Raw genomic sequence first — 18,007 nt, forward strand, 5'->3', positions numbered from 1 at the left:
TTTTTTTTTTTTTTTCTCTTTTTATTATTACTGGTGTTTTTTTTCACTGGCGCCTCCCGTGCGTTTTCCGATTGCGAGCCTCCCTCGCAGCTCGGTTTTTAGGAGCATTTTGTCTGCAGATCTCCCCTTTGTTTGCACAGAGCCCCTTTTTATTTTTCGATTTTTTTTCCTTGTTGTCGTTCGTTGTTAGTCACTTTTTTTTTTTTTTTCCGGGTGGGGTTTTTTTTTTTTTTTCCCGGGTGGGGGGCGCTGTATTTAAACACTTAAAATGCACTGCTATCTCCTGAGCGTGCTCCTCACCGTGGATCTGGCCACCGTGGCTCTCAGCCTGTCTACCTGCAGCACCCTCGACATGGATCAGTTTATGCGCAAGAGGATCGAGGCAATCCGGGGGCAGATCTTGAGCAAACTGAAGCTCACCAGCCCCCCGGACGAGTACCCCGAGCCCGAGGAGGTGCCCCCGGAGGTCATCTCCATCTACAACAGCACCAGGGACCTGCTGCAGGAGAAAGCCAACCACAGAGCCGCCACTTGCGAGAGGGAGAGGAGCGACGAGGAGTATTATGCCAAAGAAGTTTACAAAATAGACATGCAGCCTTTTTACCCCGAAAGTAAGTCCTCTGTGTTTGTGCATGTGTGCGTAAATTTCGCCCCCGAGCCTTAGCGGTGCTCTGCACCTTCGAGCAGCACCCCCAAGCATCGTAATCTGCCTTCTTTGCTTTGCTTGCTTGTCATCCTCAGCATCGCTTAGGTGGAGGCTGCTAGGGTTTAATTTAGGTGACGGGGTATGCGTATGAGTGAGTGGGTGTGTTGGGGGGTCACCTGTTCCCCCCGACTCGCGAGGTTTCCAGACCCCTTTGGAGTGACCCGGGAATCCCTCAGGGTGCCTTTGGCTGCCACCACCACGTACCTGAGCAGAGCTCCCCCTTCCCACTCCCTCCCCAGCGCCGGCTTTAGCTCTCCGGCAGCCCCGTGTACAGCCTCCAGAAAGAGCCAATATCTTTCCACTGCTCTTGTTTCCCTTGGAGTGTCTGGAACGGGCAGGTTTCCATCTCTCCATAACTGAAAAGAAAAGGAGGTCTTAAAAAAGAAAAAAAAAAAAAGAGTGGCCAGCTCGTGTTGTCTATGTCCCTCCTGAACATTGTCCCGCGGACTGCTATCCAGATTGGTGCTCGGAGAGGACAGACGTCCTCCCTCTCTTCCCACTTTTAACTAGCCTCTCCTTTCGGTTCCTGGGCACTTTTCATTTCAGGTACAGAAAATCTTTTCCCTTCTGGGTAGCCTCGGTTCTTGGAACCTGTCTCAGCCCGTCTGCCGTTTGCTGTTTTTAACGACCTTCTGGTGATCCATGCCACGTTTTGCAAAAAAAAAAAAAAAAAAAAAAAAAAAAAAAAAAAAAAAAAAAAAAAAAAGAGGGTACAAATACTCGGTGCTGACCAAATCCGCTTAGAATGATTAATAATCATAACGTCGTGCCTTTTTGTTTTGGTAGTGAAGCTTAAGTGCATAGAGAAAAAAAAAAAAAAGCACCGCACTGCCTTAAAAGAATCTAGATCATCATCATACCGAGGAAAGTGAAATACCAGAAGCAGAAAATAACTTCACCGTTCACATAACCAAACCCTAGTCCCTAGTCATTTCATTTCGCTCACTTCCCTCCCCCAACACTTGATGCCCTATATACTTGCTGTCTGTTTCTCAAAAGCACATAGCTCTTGCTTAAATAGATAATTCAGCCATCTTGGTAACTTTATCCTARAGTTTCTAATTGCATTTTTCCCTTATTTATTTTTAGTTTAGCAAGTTGTAGCTTTGGGGCTTGCTCCGTCTTGCATATGATAGTCCTAGGATGCCAGCCAAGGTATCTGAACCCCACGCTCCGTGCAGCTGCCTCCCTTTCTTCCTTTAGTCTTAAAYGACAACATCAGGTACAGGACATCCTGGCAGTCAGAGCCATTTTATTATTGTAATTATGGCACCATCCTTAATAGCCATGATAAATACACTCCACCCTTGTTACCCTTGGGGAAGAAACACTTTCTTTTTTTAAAAAATCCCGCATATTTGGAGCCAAGTGGGTATGAGCAGAGTGGTTCAGTATAATTCATAGCCGTAGCAAGAACACAGAAGTCATGCTTGTTTTCCACACTGGTGTACTGAATTATTTTGCTGGTGGTTTTGGTAGAAGTCAGCGCTTCTTTTGGAGACTAGTTAGATCATAGCCAGGGCAGAGGAGCACCTATGAGCAAAGGCTAGGAAGATGTATAGCAGTGCCTTGGCTGGGRGAGTTAACCCTGTAGCAGAGAGACTCTGAGAGCTGTAAAATTCTGCATCCATCCTGAGCACATCTGCCCTTTCTCCTTGCTTGCGCAAACTGCAGAGAACCAACAATCTGAATTGCAGCTGCCTACTTTCCGGAAAATTAAAATATCTGTGGTGTGTGACTTGGACRGTATTGACAAAGGAGGATCTATTTTTAAAACGTCATCAGGGGCCAGATTTGTTGTGAGGTATCGATAGAGGCTTTGGAGGAGCAAAGGAGATTGCAGGTATCTACCAACAGAGTGCATCAGACGTTTGGGATCCGAGGGCCGGGTACGGCAGCTCCAGCACTACTGTGCAGGGCTGTCGCTAACATCACAGTAAGTAGGTTAACTGTTTTTCCACTGCTCTCTAGTTATGCTGGAGGGAGCGAACCTTTCCAAAAAAGACACTAAGGAAGAAAGCACTCCACCATATTTTAAAGGAAGAAATTGAATGCGCAGCTCTGGCGGCCACAGGCTCTTTTCTCCAAGGCATCTCAGAGTGGATTTTTTTAACTCTGCAGTGCCTGCTGTGTTGGAGAGAGGCAGGAGGGAGAAGGGGATCAGTGTGAATGCACTGGAGGTCAAAAGCTGCTGGAAGGCAGGCATGGGAAAGATCAGTGGTTCAGTTTTTACCACAAGTTGTTAGCGTTCAGTAACTGACTACAACCCAAGTATTACAAATATGCTCTAATTATACTCGTAGTCAGCAATATATCACTACAGATCGCTGATAGGTCTTTGTGGGGCATTTTGTAAAGTTCAGACTAAATATTTTTAGCAATGAGGAGATTTAAAAGGAAAACTATAAGAGATACTGTATATACCCTAAGGCATATTTTGTCTTAAATATTATCCTTGGCCAACTGTACTGTATAAATACAGTAAATATGAATAGAACTGGCAAGATGCCAATCTCCTGGGATGAATTTTAGTCAAGAAGGTATTTATGGGATATAAATAATACTGTGTCAACATTTAAAGAAGGGATCTGATTAGTTTTGAAATTATTCATATTAATCTTTTCACATGCTGTTAGTTTAAGGCTCAAACTAAAGTTGTGCTAAGGTTTACTGATAGTTTGCACTGAGGAAGCAAGGGGGCATCTGGCTTGAGGGCCCACTTGAGGTTAAGGACAGATCGGGATAAGGGTGGAAATTCAGTCAGTCAGGGACTGCCTGACCCAAAAGCAAAGATGCCAAAGAAGTGGCAGAAAAAATTACTACAAAGATGTTTGGAACAAACAGAAAGCTTTTGTCTGTCAAGCAAGCCTTGTGCTCAGGACAGTATGCATCTGTTTGAGTCTGAATCTCTCCTAAGTCCAGGTGGCAGTSAGAATTTGAGGTTTTTCAGTGGTTGAAAGAGGAAGGTGGGATATGGTGCTCTCTGAACACGATGTCAGGGAGTTCTTGGGAATTTTGTGCCTAGGCAAAGTTACCTGAATAAATGCTTGAAACTGGCTACTGTGAATGCTGGATCACATTAGAASTTTATTACTTACCAGTTCTTCATTAAATCTCTAGGGCCTGATGCTTAAGCTAGGTACTGATTGCCATTGCACTGATAGTAAACAGGAATTTAATGCCAACGAAACTAAGGATTGTGAATTGTAATGCTAATGCATAACTGGCATACTTGAGAAGAACAGGCAGCACATGTATCTGGAGACAGGGGCCCATTCTATCATCTTCATTCAAAGCAGTTTTTACCAAGGCCAGTGAACCGGTTCGTAGTGATGGCTTAAGGCCAACTTTGCAGGTAAAYTTTTAAGTTTTCTGCATTCTTGAAGGCAGGTTTGTAAATACTCATTAACCTAAGAAATCACAGTTCTTCTGGGTTTGGATCTTGTTTTTCATGAGTTTTAGGCTATCTTAGGGTGAAGGAGCCTCCATGGGTTCCAGCCTGCACTGGTTGTTAGRATTAGTCTTCTAAGGAGCTCTGTGCCCTGAATATAGCTTTACATGGGCCATCGTTCTACTGAATATTTACCCCATGAAAGACAACATTATAACCTGGCAGGGCACAATGACATGCTTCTACTTTATCAACAAGGACTCAATTTACCAGCAATTACACATATGTGGGTTCCTYGTCTTTGGRGTACMRGAACTGCTCCTGCAGACGGCTCCCRGCACTGGCTGCATCATTACCACAGTGTTAACAGCTCACCTGTGTTTGCATTTAGGATAACACAGAGCCTGATCTGTCAGCTTTTCCCATGTTGTTAATGATATGGAAACAGGTTCAGGAGGAACAACTTATTTTTAAGACTTTSTAGCTATGCTGGCTCATGGTTGTGCTCTGGAGGATCTTTTGTAGGAGGTTTTTGCCARGCAAACTCTGCTTTACAGAGATGACCTGAAGCAGTGTGAAGGCTTTCCCAAAGAGAAATGTGGGGGGAACAGTTCCTTATTCCTTGTCCATGAATGACACGTAATGCAATCTTCGTAGGTGGAAAACCCCAGGAAATTGCAAATGGCTTTAGGCACAGGGTAATTTTCTAGACAGTAGTCCTCTACATACTGAGAGGGATAATAAAATAACATGCTCTGGTGCACTAATGAAGGGCAGCACCACATGTGTTTCCTGCCTGGCTCCTGARTCACCAGCCACTTTTACTGTGAGCAGGGTGCCAAGCTGAGAAGCAGGGGRGGAAGGTCCAAGAGCCAGTCTGGAATGATGCATGGTCCTTGAGTTTCTTCCAGAGGATGAAGCCTACAGAAAASCTAAACACCCATGACCCCCCTCCTCAACACTGGAAGGTCAGATGAACTACAAGACAGAAATACAGTGCTGTATTCCCAAGCCCTTTCCATAACCCTCCTGGAATTTCTCTGTTGTATCTCTTTTAAAGAGGTACTTTTCACTGTAGTTTGGTGAGTGAGAAGGTGGAATCCTGGAATCATTTAGCTTGGAAAAGACTTTCAGCATCATCTGACTAGAACTGTTAACCTATCCCTGTGAAGTTCACCGCTAAGCCATGTCCCTAATTGCCACATCTGTATTTCTAAATACCTGCAAGGATGGTGACTCAGCCACTTCCCTGGGCWGCCTGTGCCAATGTTTGACAGCCCTGTTGGTGAATGTGCAGCAGTGCCCCTTCTGCTCCCCACCCTCCAGCCATTGACAGTGTGAGTGTTTTATAGTTCCAGAGAGCCTTGTGGAAATGTGTCCTTGTCTTTTGCTCCTGGCTGGAGATGTGCAGGGGGTGCCCAGAGCTTGTGCTGGCTCTRCTTGCAGGACTGGTGTGAGTAGGTGACTGAAGAAAGCAGAGCATCATCTTCATTACTACTGGGTTCAGCTTTGCTCCTCTTTGGTGCTGCTCATGAGAGCTCTAGTGGTCATCAGGATGGCTGTGTAACTTTGAAGCCTCTGCTTCCAGCATTTTGCTGTCAGTTTGGGACTCCTGTCGGCACCSGGGGTGAGCAAAAGGACGAATGAGAGAAGTGGCTGTCATTCTCAGTGAGCTTCTTCAGCACAGTCCTGAAATATGCACGGAGCTTCACACACATGAACAGACTCATTAGCATTAAGGCTCTGTGTATGCCTAATTACCTTCCTGAGCTGGGGCCCGTTTATGGCGCATTTGCAAGGATGAACAAAGCCAGACAGTTCAAATCCCTCTCGCTGTGTTGAAAGCTGTCATTTGGGCATGGCAGCCCAGTGAGAAGGAAATGCTTTACAGCATTTTTTAGAGAGGAAAGAAGAAACTCTTCAGTGATCCTGAAGAAGGCTGACCCTGTTGGGCAGCTGGCTCCTTTTGCCTTCGTGCTGATGTGCTAGACTGCTCCTGTATGACACATAAAGAGAGGAACCCCAGGGCATGGTGACAAAACGAGTCGTGAGTGAAGGCACACAAATGTTTCCRTTCCTGTTGCGAAGCCACATGCAGCTCATTTTCAAGCAGGCAGTTTTTAGCTTGAGGATGATACGCTCCCCAGGTATTATTTAATGTAATAATGCGTTGCGGATGTTTCTGCTGATTTGTTTAGATTGAAAGGATTGGTTTGCACATTTGTTTAGGGAAAGCTTGCGCCCTGYCTTCCACCACAGGCTGTTGCTCGCTTTCCCTTCAGTCTGTGCTGTGGATAGTCGGTGCCTAGCTCCAGCATCACTGGCTTCCTGCAGTAGTCAATCCAAAGCAGCAATGTTTCTTCTTCAAACATCTCCCCCGTGCTTCTCCTTGCTGTCTGTGCTGTGCTAATKGATTGCAGCTGGGCACCCGACTGCACAACACATACAGCTGCAAGGTATAGAGGAGAAACTCAAAGATGTGTGTGCAGCAAGATGATAAAATGTTGGGGAAAAAAACCTGCACAGTGTCAAGGGTTGTGTTTTATCTCCTTCCAGTGTGATCAGTGTGTTTGAATTTATGAATGACTCATGAGCTGTTCAGTACTGTGGTTCTCCTAGCTTGAATAGCTCAGGATTGGCTTTGCAGAGATGAAGTGCTAGACCAGGCTTTGTTAGACCTGTCTGGTCTTTGTCATTTTTAACATGTTTTTGCTACTCTGCAAGTTRGTCCACAGTAGAAAAGTTGCCTCTTTGGGTAGAAGAGCATTTTTTAGAAGAACCAGGTTTTCCAAAGGGAATATGGCAGCTCATGCCATTTGGAAAGCTGCTGGCTCACGTTGGATGAGTTTAGGCAGCTGTGCAGAGAGACTGCTAACTCACTGTGAAGAGACAGGCTCCACTGAAATACATCCTGTGTTGCTGTTTGGGCTCTCTGGCATCCATGTTTGGTTTCCAGGAGATGCTGGACCTCGCATCTATTCCTGCAGTAGATGTGTGGCAGTGTGGAAAGGATCTTCAGAACATCTCCCCCTCATTCAGGTTTTAATTTGGACGGTGACTAAGGAGTGCTTCTCATTTCATGAGTGAAGCTCATTGACATATTCAGGATCTTCATTGTAGATCTGAGCTTTTCCCCTCTGAATCCCCCCTTAGGGAGAGAGCCCCTTTTTGTTGTTACATAATACTTAGTGCAGTGTGATGTTGACTTCAGGTCATTAGAAGTAACTACATAAATTATAAAACATAGGTTGACCTTGTAGCTGACCCTGCTTTGAGCTGGAGGTTGGACTTCCAACATGAATTAACCTGTAATCCTTGTGATACTACATTTTAATACAAGGAAAACAATGCATTGCACTTCAGCTTCCTCAGGGTGGTCTTGATTGAGCTATCACCATGTTTCTRAAGATGTGCTGTTTTCAGCCAGTCTTGGATTTGTCCCTGTGCTGTAGCTTTCTTGCACCAAAGTGTTCCTGTTCTTCCCTCCCTCTGCACACGGTTTTATTTTGCTTTTCTTGCTTGAATGTTGCTTTTTGAATAAGCACCGTAAGTTGCRTGAAAATAGGCTACTGTATTGGACTTCAGCAGAAAATGTGGCATAGTTTTAGGCAAACTGAGGAGGGAGGGGCGGGGAAGGAAAATGTTGTGATATTGACCTTTCACTTTGCTTGTTTGGCTCCTTCCCATCATATCTAAGCCGCAGTGCGCTGACAAATACCGCATCTGTCTTGACAGGCAAGTTCACAAATAACCATTCATTCATAACTTGGAGCTGCTGTAAGACTCCTTATGGGTTGCTTAATCTGACAGTTGTGTGTTTTGAGCAGAGACTTTGAAGCAAAGACTTTGTGGAATGACCGTGAGTTCAGCCTGACTTGGTGCAAGCTAAGAGGGAGGTCTTGCGTGAAAGAGGAGACTGTACTGGAGGGCGTGTTGTGTGTGTGCATGCATGCGCACACGCACGTGCATACATTTCGGAGCATTAAAACAGCTGGCGTTGCCAAAGCCCAAATTGGAATGTTCTGGGAAAGATAATTTAATTTTTAGCTTCTGGATTCGTTTCAGTGATGGTAATTTCAACACTTCCTGGGGAGAGTCTATCAGTGGTTATGTGCATCAAATGCAGCAGTAAATCTGTCATTCTTTCCATTTCAGTTTTTCAGGCTTACAACTTCGTTATTTTTCCCTCTTTGGCTGGTGTTGGTATCCAATGTTTTCCCTGGCTTCATCTCTTTCAAACCCCTGCTTTGAATTTTAAAAGGCAAGCTAAGCCTGTTGAAGTTCCTTCTCTTACTTGTTTTTGTTTACTTAGAGCATTTGTAATTCAGCAGCTAGCTCAGCTGAAATAGTGGTGGTAATATATCTTTCCCATAGTGATGATTGAAAGACAGGAATCAGAACATGTTGGTTTTCATTCCTTGGGCTGGAAAAAAACCCCATCCACAAAATCCCCCAACCCTGTGGGTGAACTTTCTACTCACAAGGCTGAAAAACTAATAGGTGTTAGCAGCACTGGCTCTTTTGAAGTGGTCAGAGAGTACCTTGCAATCAAATACTTGGTGAAGGCTTCTGAATGATAATACTTATTAATCCTGAGCCCGTGATTGTGCTTACAGCTGATCTCCAGTACCCCAAATAGAGATAGTAGCCATTTCTTATTTGAGTGGCATTGTCCAGGATGTATAAAGTTATTTCTTTGRCCTYKGGGCAAATAGTCATAAAGATGCACRCTTGGAAGAAGRACACCTGCAAAACCTCCAKTYTTCCCAAAGTGTTAAGAACAGTGCTGCTAATTTGGCCTCTTCGGATACAGCAGTGGCACCAGTGACAGAGATGGTGACAGGGTGCTGCTCCTTGTCCCCCCTCTGCCAGGTCTCACGGGTRGCCCAGCAAAGCTGAGGGATGTCTCTGCTCGCCCTGACTGTGGAGGGGCAGCTCTGCCCTTTGCATGTCAGCTCCTGGCCATTGTGCTCTGAGGGTTTGCTGCAGGAATTGATCCATCTGACAGGAGAGCAGTGAAACAGAGCACTTGGTGAGTGCCTGGTGAGCAAGATTTATGGATGCCAGGATTCGGGTCTGCTGGCACCTGCGGTACTGGCAGCTCATTTCTTCCTTCAAATGYCCGCAGGGGTACAAGGGATATTTGCCTTCAAGGTGGATAAAATGATTGTATTCTCCGACATGATAGGACATTATAAACAGCCTGGAGATGTGTTGGATCTCTGCAGATCCTTGGTGTTCTCATTCTCACCCAGTCTTCCAGAGATCCAGCCCACTTTTCTTGGCTGTTGCAGTTGGCTCTGGGCCTCCCTGGCAGAGCAAAGGCTGTGTGTGTCCTGTGCCAATCACTGCTTTATGCTCAAACTTTTCGTGATGCGCGCTTTGGGAGTGAAGGAGCCGCATTTCAACACTGAGGTATGCTGAAAGATATCTGTACGTTTCGCTGCTGTACTCGCTTTGTGTTTATCCAGCCTGCGATGGCAGGCTATTGCAGCAGACTCGCATCTCCAGGTCTGTCARTGGGGGACAAGTTCCAGCTTTCTTGAAAATAAATCTGCTGTTCTGATCTGGTGGTGYGATAGGAACTGAGAGGCTCCCTGCCAGGATATGCATTTTGCAAAGCAAGAGAGCTAAGTGAGCAGCTTTGGCCCAGTTTGGGTGGACCAGGAACAGATCWTAGGGGGCCTGACCTTTCTCTCCCTCCTTGAATCTGGATTCCCCCATTCCAGTTTGCATTTCTCCCTGATGCTAGGAGCTGTGTATTTGGAAGTTTCACATTCCCCTTSCTAGTCAGGGAAGAAAAGAGCCCCAAAAGAATCTAGAGAAAGAGATCTTTATAAAGATGGCCAGAGTCTGAGTTACAACAATATCATGTGTCTGAAGGAACTTACCTCTTTCCAAGCTGCAGTCCCATTATTTGCCCACTTTAYTGGGAGACCTAATTTTCCCTGGCAGGAAGTGTATTTGTTGAGGTAGAGCCTGGAATGGAGTCTGCCTCATGCACGCTTGCCCCTGGGCCAGCCATACATATGATACAGTCAAACCTTTCGATTTCTCTGCCTTCTGAGAGTGTGCTCCCCAGATTAAGGGCCTTCATCCAAAGCCTGCTGAAAATGCTGGAAGCCTCTCTGGCTTCTCTRGCTGCAGAAGCCTTTGGTCAGGCATTAAAGTGACACTCCTTTGTTTCAGGCAACAGCACATCTCTAGGATATATTGGGGTGTGTTATTGTAACGTGGTGCATTCCCCTTTGCCACTGGAGACATTCTTGTGCATAAGGCCTTGCAAAACAAAGACCAYGTTTGAAAACAAACACCTTAGTTTGCTTTATTGATGGAATCATTTGATGGCAGATGTCATCTGGGATCAGCATATGGTGGCAATATGGCTGCAGAGTGCAGAGAAGGAGGAATGAGTTAAAGTCCTGTACTTCWTAGGTATTCCACGTCTTCCCTGCTCTAAAATAAATGACCATCTGACTGCAAAGGTCTTGGCAAATAAACATGCTATAATATATCTTTATCATCCTCCCTACAGCGAATTTTTGTCTACAAGTTCATCACTCCGCATCCAGGGGCTTCTTAGAAACACTTGCAAAATCAGGCCTGAGCGCCCAGAGCAGGGGAAAATCTAAAGGGTTTGAAGAATGTGGCAAATCTCTGTGCAGTGGACTGTGAAGAAAGGTTAGGGCTAAGCCAACAAGGTGTTTTAGTGTTATCAATAAAATCTTGAAAGTCAGTTCTGCGTAGAGCTGGAGCCAGGAGGACCATTTCTGAAAGTCAGTTTGCTGCATGATATATGCTGAGTTTACAAGCTGGAAAGCCAAGTATTTTGGGAACAGGAGCTATGCTTACAGCGTGAAGGTTCATGTGGTTTTACATAAAGCCTCCCTGACTTGATATGTCTCTAAGTGGCTCACAAAATAATGAGTTACCTTTTGAGATACATTCTTTTTGTATGGATGAAGAGCTGGAGCAATTTAATTTGAGTCACTAAAGTCACTCCACATTTTTCCTGTKGTGTTGAAGCTGAATTCTGTGCAGCAATTGTTTAGGCAAGGAAAACAGTCATTGTGGCCAGGGTTTTAGCAGCACCTGGAGGAGTGGTTCCTTTGTAGCCTTTGAGAATCCCAGCCTCTTGTTCAGATGAACACTGAGCCAGTTAAATCTGCTTTGCTGATAAGAAATGTCCTGAAGGCCGTTTTGTATCATATTTGTATAACATACAAATTATACTTCTCAAAGCCTGAAAGGACTCAACATCCACCACAGGTTGTTTCAGTTGTATTTTTATATACAAACTTGGTTTGTGTTCTAAGTGGTACTTGCTGTGTCCTGGTGGGATGAGATTTAATTTGATTCAGGATATGAAACCCAATGGTTTGGTTCTTGTTTAATCTTACGATGTCTGTTTAATATTACAATGTCACAGGGTMTAAAGAGCCTTAATTGTAAGGAAGCCAGACCTGCAGGCAGCTTTCTGATTGAGCCTGTGTGTTGCCTGACAGGTGAAGAGATGCTCATCTGAGGAAAGATGAGATGTTCTTCTCGGGGTATGATGTTCCAGGTCTGTTCGCACTCACAACAATTGTTAATCAACAGTTGATACCATACTGTACTTTAGAAAATGAGACTCATACTGCTCTGAGAAGCTTTGAGTTGTGRTAGAATGGACAGGTTAAAAAAGCTGGAAGCCCTCATTATGGTCTTCTGGTCTCTACCTGCATATTCCAGGCCACTTGGTTCTGAATTAATTCTTTTTTGAAAGGAGATTCACAGCATGCTGGATAAATTATTCCAGTGATTRATTGCACAGAGTAGAAATTAGTAGCTTTGTAGTTTAAGTTGTTCCACTTCAAGTACTAGCATTTGAATCTGGTTTAAACCTGCACTTGTTATTTTGAAGACCCACTGTCAAATCTGTGGGCTTTCTGTGSTACCCACAGGARATGGAAGTTTTGGAGAGGGGGACTGATCTGGCTAAGAGTCAGGTAGCATGGCTGCTGGAAGAGCCTGCAGTGARCAGCCAGGAGCTTGGATGGGCTGCTTTATCCAATTTCAMAYGTCTTTCAGATCTGTGGAGTGTGATCAAGCCACATCTCTTGAAAGTGTGCTGTGCTCCTTGAGGTGCTTCCTAGTCTTTCCAGTTATCCTCATGGTTCCCTTCTGAGACTCCTCTGCTTTATCCATGTTCTGCTGAGACTCTGGACAGCAGTATTGGGCACAGTGTTTCAAGAGTGGCTGTGCCATTATCAAGTTCCATGCATGTTGCARGTTGCTCTAGTTCAATACTACAGAGCTTATGCAGCCAACTTTGGCAATAATTTTGCCAGGAGCTCTACAAGAAGTTAAAATTCATTCTTGGGTAATTATCCACTAGGGTCTCTCCTTTCCCAGAGGTGCTGACTATCAGGATGGAGCCTCCTGCCTTGTAAGTGTGGTCCARTTTTTCTGTCCTACAGTTGTATTTCCATACTGAAAAACATGTACATCTTTAAAAGTCACGATTGAACTCACTCTATTTTTGGAGCATCTTCTTCATTTTTTGACACATCCATGTCATTATGTAATCTGCTCTTGGTCAGTAATGGTKTAGCTTTCTTCCAGGTGATATATAAAACTATTAGATAGTGGAGAAGAGTAAAATGGGACCTTTGTAGATTCTTTCCTCTCGATAATGGTTTGCTGTCTAGCATTGTATTTTAGGTCTCATAAAAAGGAAAGGCTTTGATTCATTTACTGCCTGTCCGTGTTGGTGTTCTGTTGTTCCTGTTTCCTAATGAAGCCATTATGTAGCACCAGCTTAAATGTCTTGCAGCTACCCAAGTACCTTAGATTAAAAAAGTTKTCTTACCTACTCGAGTCACTCACTAAGGTACAGACCAGTGGGATCTGTTTTCCTGGAGCTGGTGTGGATTATATCCCCTYAGTTCCTATGAGCTCATTCCCATTCCCATACTTCACATATTTTTTGTGGGATCAGTATAAGGCTGACTGTGTAAGTGCGATAYCACAGATTGCCTGTTTAGGATTGTGTACGAATCATTATGTTCTGATAATTTGCATTCTTCATTGGACAGCTCTTTAAAAAGTCCTTATGCAAGTTAYGCAGTCCTACTTGTTTTACAATGTTGTTTTAAGACCTTCTGAGTTGTTGATGGAATAAAAAAAATCTTTTCATTTTGTGTTTGCCTGGCTTTTTTATCTACGGAAATATATTTCATATTTCTATACTACTATTTCAACAGTTTTTATGTAGTGGAGGAATATCACTGTTAAACTTCCTTAGTACTTAAGTAAATCTCATCACCAAGTTTCTTGGCCATAGAGCTGGGGCACCCATTTGTTTTTYCTCATCTGTTATCTGCAGTGCTTATTTTCTGGTGGTGTAACAGTTCTCAGCAACTGTTCATGTTTTACTTTTTTTTGGTAATATATGTAGTTGCATTTTTTAAATTTTATCTTCTTAGGGTGGCATGCTTATGGTTTCATTATAGTTCGTAGATGGTTTTCTAAGCTGAGWGGTTTTATCTGTTGGTTGTGTATCTTTCGTACTTGTCCAGCAAAGTAAGTGTCAGTGCGCTATCCTGTCCAGTTTTCTCTGTARACACTTCTGTTGTTTCAGCTCATCATTATATCTTTGTATGATTATCTCCTTCCTAATACTGAACTCATAAGTGTTCAGTTCTTTGGGACTTCCTGATTTTGTGCAAGGTGATCACTTCTGCCCAKGCTGTGAGTCTTGCCTGTCAGGCACCTCACTTCCATCTTAAAAATAAATCAGTACTTACATCTGTCCTTTTGAAGTTACTTTGCTGCTGAAGTGCCAGCAACTTAAAATAAGTGTTCTGTAGAAAGCAGCTCGTCAGAGGGTCACGATCTGTCTTCAGGAACCAGGTGTAAAGACATGGCCTGGCACAGTTTGGTGCTGGCGAAGGCGGTGCCACCCGCTGCTCCAAAGTGCAGAGGAGGTGGTGATGGGTTATCTGGGGCTCGTACCTTTGGCAGCTCTTCCCTCAGAGAAGCAAGGGGCCAGACACTCCAGCTGTGAGGTTGGTTCTCTTGCCAGAAATCATAATTTTGGAAGGCAAATAATATTTTTGGGTTTCTTTTCCATGTTCAATAGTACAAGACATGGGAGACCTCCAAGTCACTGACTCAGTTTGTGACTCCATGTGTAAAGTAGTTAGTGGATGTATTCGTACTACCCCACCCAGAGGTCTGGGTACTTGACCTATAAAGAGATTTCACTTGTGCTAAAAATAGTGTAGAGGACATAATGGATTACAAGTCATCCTAGTAACTGTGACTTAGTAAAAGGACCTTGGAATTAGGGTTATCTGTACTTATATAGTAAGAATTGATGCTCTCGTTGAATCCGTCCTCTTAGCACTAAGTTGGAGCTAACTCTAGCAAGTGTCTTCATGGAGTAATCTAGAGGGTTTTTTTACAAGTTACTGTTTCAAAGATACCCTGCATTAATCTGGCCARATACTGTGCATTAATGGTCTCTGTGCTAGCCATGATTCCATGATWGCAGGATTTGTGGCTGGCTGTAAGTGAAGCTCTGCAGATGAGTTTCTCCAAGCATTGTTGTGCTGTCCTGTCCTGTCTGTGCTGCACCTTCTAATCCTATGTCTAATGCATCTGTGCCCATCTCTGTAGTAGTTTCTGAGCTAGAAAGCAGACACATTTCCCATGCAGTACACAAAGCATTTTAGGGATCTTCAGAAGTGGCCTGGGAGCATCCTGGGCTAGCTGCGCTGAAGAAGTAGAGGAAGGAGTTGAAAGCTGAGCACCTTTGCATGGGCAGGCAGGTGTGTGTTCCCTGCATGCAGCCAGCCTGTGTAACTTCTACTGGCTRCAGAGATTTCCTAAGAGAGGCCTAAAATCTCTGTGCTTTTCTGTTCCTGATTTGCACTGCACCAGGGTGTAAATCATTTTAATTGTAATTACTGTTACAAAGCAGGAAAGATTGAACAATTTTAATGTGGTTTAAAACTTTCACTTACCCCTGTCTCTAGCATTCATCTGTTGTCTGCTGTCTTTATCTTAATCATTTAAAGATGTGTTGCCTGTACTTTGAGTCTGTGAATCTTGATTTCTCTGTAATGAAAAAAAAACCCAAAATAGTTTTCTTTTGTGTTTCCTTCTTCATTGCACTTCTTGTATAATTCTTTTTTCTTCTTTTTTTTTTTTTTTTTTTTTTTTTTTCTCCCCAGAGTGATAGGGTTGGACAATCCAATCCGCTTTTCTTGAAAATGACTTGGTTTCATTTCCTCCTTCAGCCAGGGAATAGTTTGGAAAGGCTGTTCCCTGGACCCTTGGCCGAGCAGGAGGAGGCAGCCAGCTGTGCTGCTTGCCAGGGGAACAGGAGCGCTTCCTGGCAGAGGTGGGGCGCGAGGAATGGAGCCTGTGCCGTGGGACTTGCTTTCATCTCCTCCGCTCTCTGCAAGGCAGCCCTGAAATTTCCCGGCCKCTCTTAGATCTTCCAGTTAGAATAGCTCAGCAGTGAGGCCCACTTGTGTAGGGAAAAAAAGCTATAAAGGAAGAAAATGCAGCTTGCTCTTCCAAACAGCAGTAGATTAAAAATAATAATCTGTGCTGGGCACTCCAGCACAAGTTTCTGTGTGCAATTTCAAATTGCACCCAGTAAGGCAAGATGGGTGCTCCCACCTGTCTGGTCACTATACTATTCAGCTAGCGTGAGTCCCYTTTTTGTATAATCATCCACATATGTTTCTTCTATTAAAAATAAGCTCTAAGTCTATGGTTTATCCTATTCCATTTTATTTAGCATATTTAGGTTTGGATGTGCTGGAATGTTCTGATTCCCATATGTTTGTTTTTGTTTTTCTCTTCTTTTCCAATTTTCTCTGTGTGTTTGGATTTGTGGGTTTGGTTTTGGGCCCCTGAGTGTTGCAGAGCACCTGAGCCCCGTTGCTGAGGTGAAGTCTTGGGCARGAGGAGTGCTTCAGCATTGCGTTCCAGCTTGGGACTCCTGCAGACAAGTTGCTGTTGGCAACACTGCAAATGCTTTACTTCTGAAGTGGAATGCTGCAGTTTTCCTGGCAAAATCTGATTACACATAATTCCTTGGTCTCCATCACTGGGGCCTTTATCAGAAGTACACAAGTGAGAAGGCTTCTCTTTGGAGCCTCTGGGAGACAGTTTGGAAATATCTGTCCCYTTTTATGGTTTCATCACAGGCATGTTGCAGAAGAGGTCCCAGTGTGAAAATTACTCCCATGGAGAAGTCTTGCTTTTATTTGCCTCCAAGTCTGACTTGCCTAGATCTGTAACTGTGTGCTTGCCTTCTTCCTAAGGCACTTCAGTGAATCCTGGAGCTGCCATGGATTCTCATGCCACCTTTGAAAGTGATACATTCCTCTCTGTCTGTACTGCTTCAGCTTTTACCATGACTCTTAARTGAAGTCAGCAAACAGAGGTTCGTGGCTTGGCTTGATGTCACAGCTGACYTACCACTGGTGACAGAGCTCCTCGTCTGAGGAGCTGATTCCTGCACTTGAATCAACAGTGATKGGAAATCTCAAAGCTGTGCAGAGCCTCAGCATCATGAGGAAACTTCACTCATCCTCTCATGTGTTTTCAAAGGCAGAAGAAACAATTTGAGGCTTTGTTTTATCCACTTCTGTGAAAGTCTGGGTATGGTGAGGTGGTGAGGTGAGCTTTACTAACTTCTAGTTTGGATTGTTGCAGTTTACGATCCTGCAGTTGGATGTAGAAACTGCTGATGACTGACTTGACAAAAAGGAGCCAATGCCATCAAGAGCAAAAGCATCTTGTGTGCTGTGCAAATGGCTCCGCCAAAATCTTTCTGGTAAAAATTTGTGTACCTGACTGGGAATTTGGAAACCCCATGAAATCCTGGGATCCTTCTGCCTTAGAGATTTTGTTAACCTCAAATACCAAAATACCCATCTACTTTCTAGCATTATGCAGCAGTGGCAGTGTTTTTGGGTACTGACAGCTAAGCAGGTGGGCRTGAGCACTCTTAGTTCAAGGGCAGTGGTAGCTATTCTGTGTCTTTTTGTTGCTTTTGACAAGGAGCTTTAAACTTTTATTGACGTCACCAAAGGGAAAAAAAACCTGCCTGAAAGCAGTCTTGTTCTTCTATGCCGGAAAAAGTGAAAAATAGAGAAAGAAGTTCGCTATGGACATTGCTTTTTTTTTCTTTCCCCCTTCCGTGTTATTGAGAGGTGCTAAGTAAAACATCTCAGGGTAGGAATGGTCCAGCTGGGGAGGCTATAGCTGCCCATGTTCAGTGAGTCAGGGCTCTCCACAGCTCCTGTAACAGAGATCCTTTTCTTTGCTCCCATTCTGGTCYTTCTAGTGCATCCGCCAACTTTCACCCCATATTGCAGCTGCTGACAGAGAGGTTTTCTGATGTGTGGAGCCAAGGGCCAACCACAATTTGTCCATGTATTTATAGGGATCATTTCACTGCTCTAGAAGTGCAGCCAAGTAGTTCTTGATAGAAACATGCTGCATCCATCTAACAACACTGTCCAATTGAGGCAAAGTGGAGAATGCTGTAATACTTGTGTTACAGTAGTTACTGGAGTCCCAGTGAGAGATCAGGGTCCTGGAGCATGAGGCACTGTTGATCTCACAGTACTTTTCCCAGCCCTGCAGACCTTCCCATTTAAGCTGATAAGTCAGATAATGATGCTCTGTGGTATTATCAGTTACACWGTGAAAGGCACGTGTGCTTGAAACCAGAAATTTTCATGTGATTTTAAATATTTCTTCATGTGATAGTGTTCATCATCTCATCCAGCATGCTTATCTAGGAAGTGATCGTAGATGAGAAATGGAGAAACTTCATGAGTTCATTGAGTGCTACTGGTCATTTTTTTGTTTTGGTTTGGAGCTGGTTTTTTTTTTTTTTT

The 18,007-nt window shown here is 44.0% G+C and overlaps 1 protein-coding gene across 1 annotated transcript in view; it reads left to right on the forward strand.

Annotated features, from left to right (window-relative positions):
- Positions 1–225: 225 nt before the first annotated feature.
- TGFB2 (transforming growth factor beta 2) overlaps positions 226–18,007 on the forward strand; it is a 56,662-nt gene continuing 38,880 nt past the window's right edge. Inside the window, exon 1 of the mRNA XM_057386263.1 lies at positions 226–611. Coding sequence (XP_057242246.1) covers positions 269–611 — 343 coding nt within the window. The 5' untranslated portion in view covers positions 226–268. The remainder of the gene's footprint in view (positions 612–18,007) is intronic.

Source organism: Malurus melanocephalus, unplaced genomic scaffold (genome assembly GCF_030028575.1).
Source record: "Malurus melanocephalus ecotype Western Australia unplaced genomic scaffold, MMel_1.1 scaffold_942, whole genome shotgun sequence".
Taxonomy (NCBI): Eukaryota; Metazoa; Chordata; class Aves; order Passeriformes; family Maluridae; genus Malurus; species Malurus melanocephalus.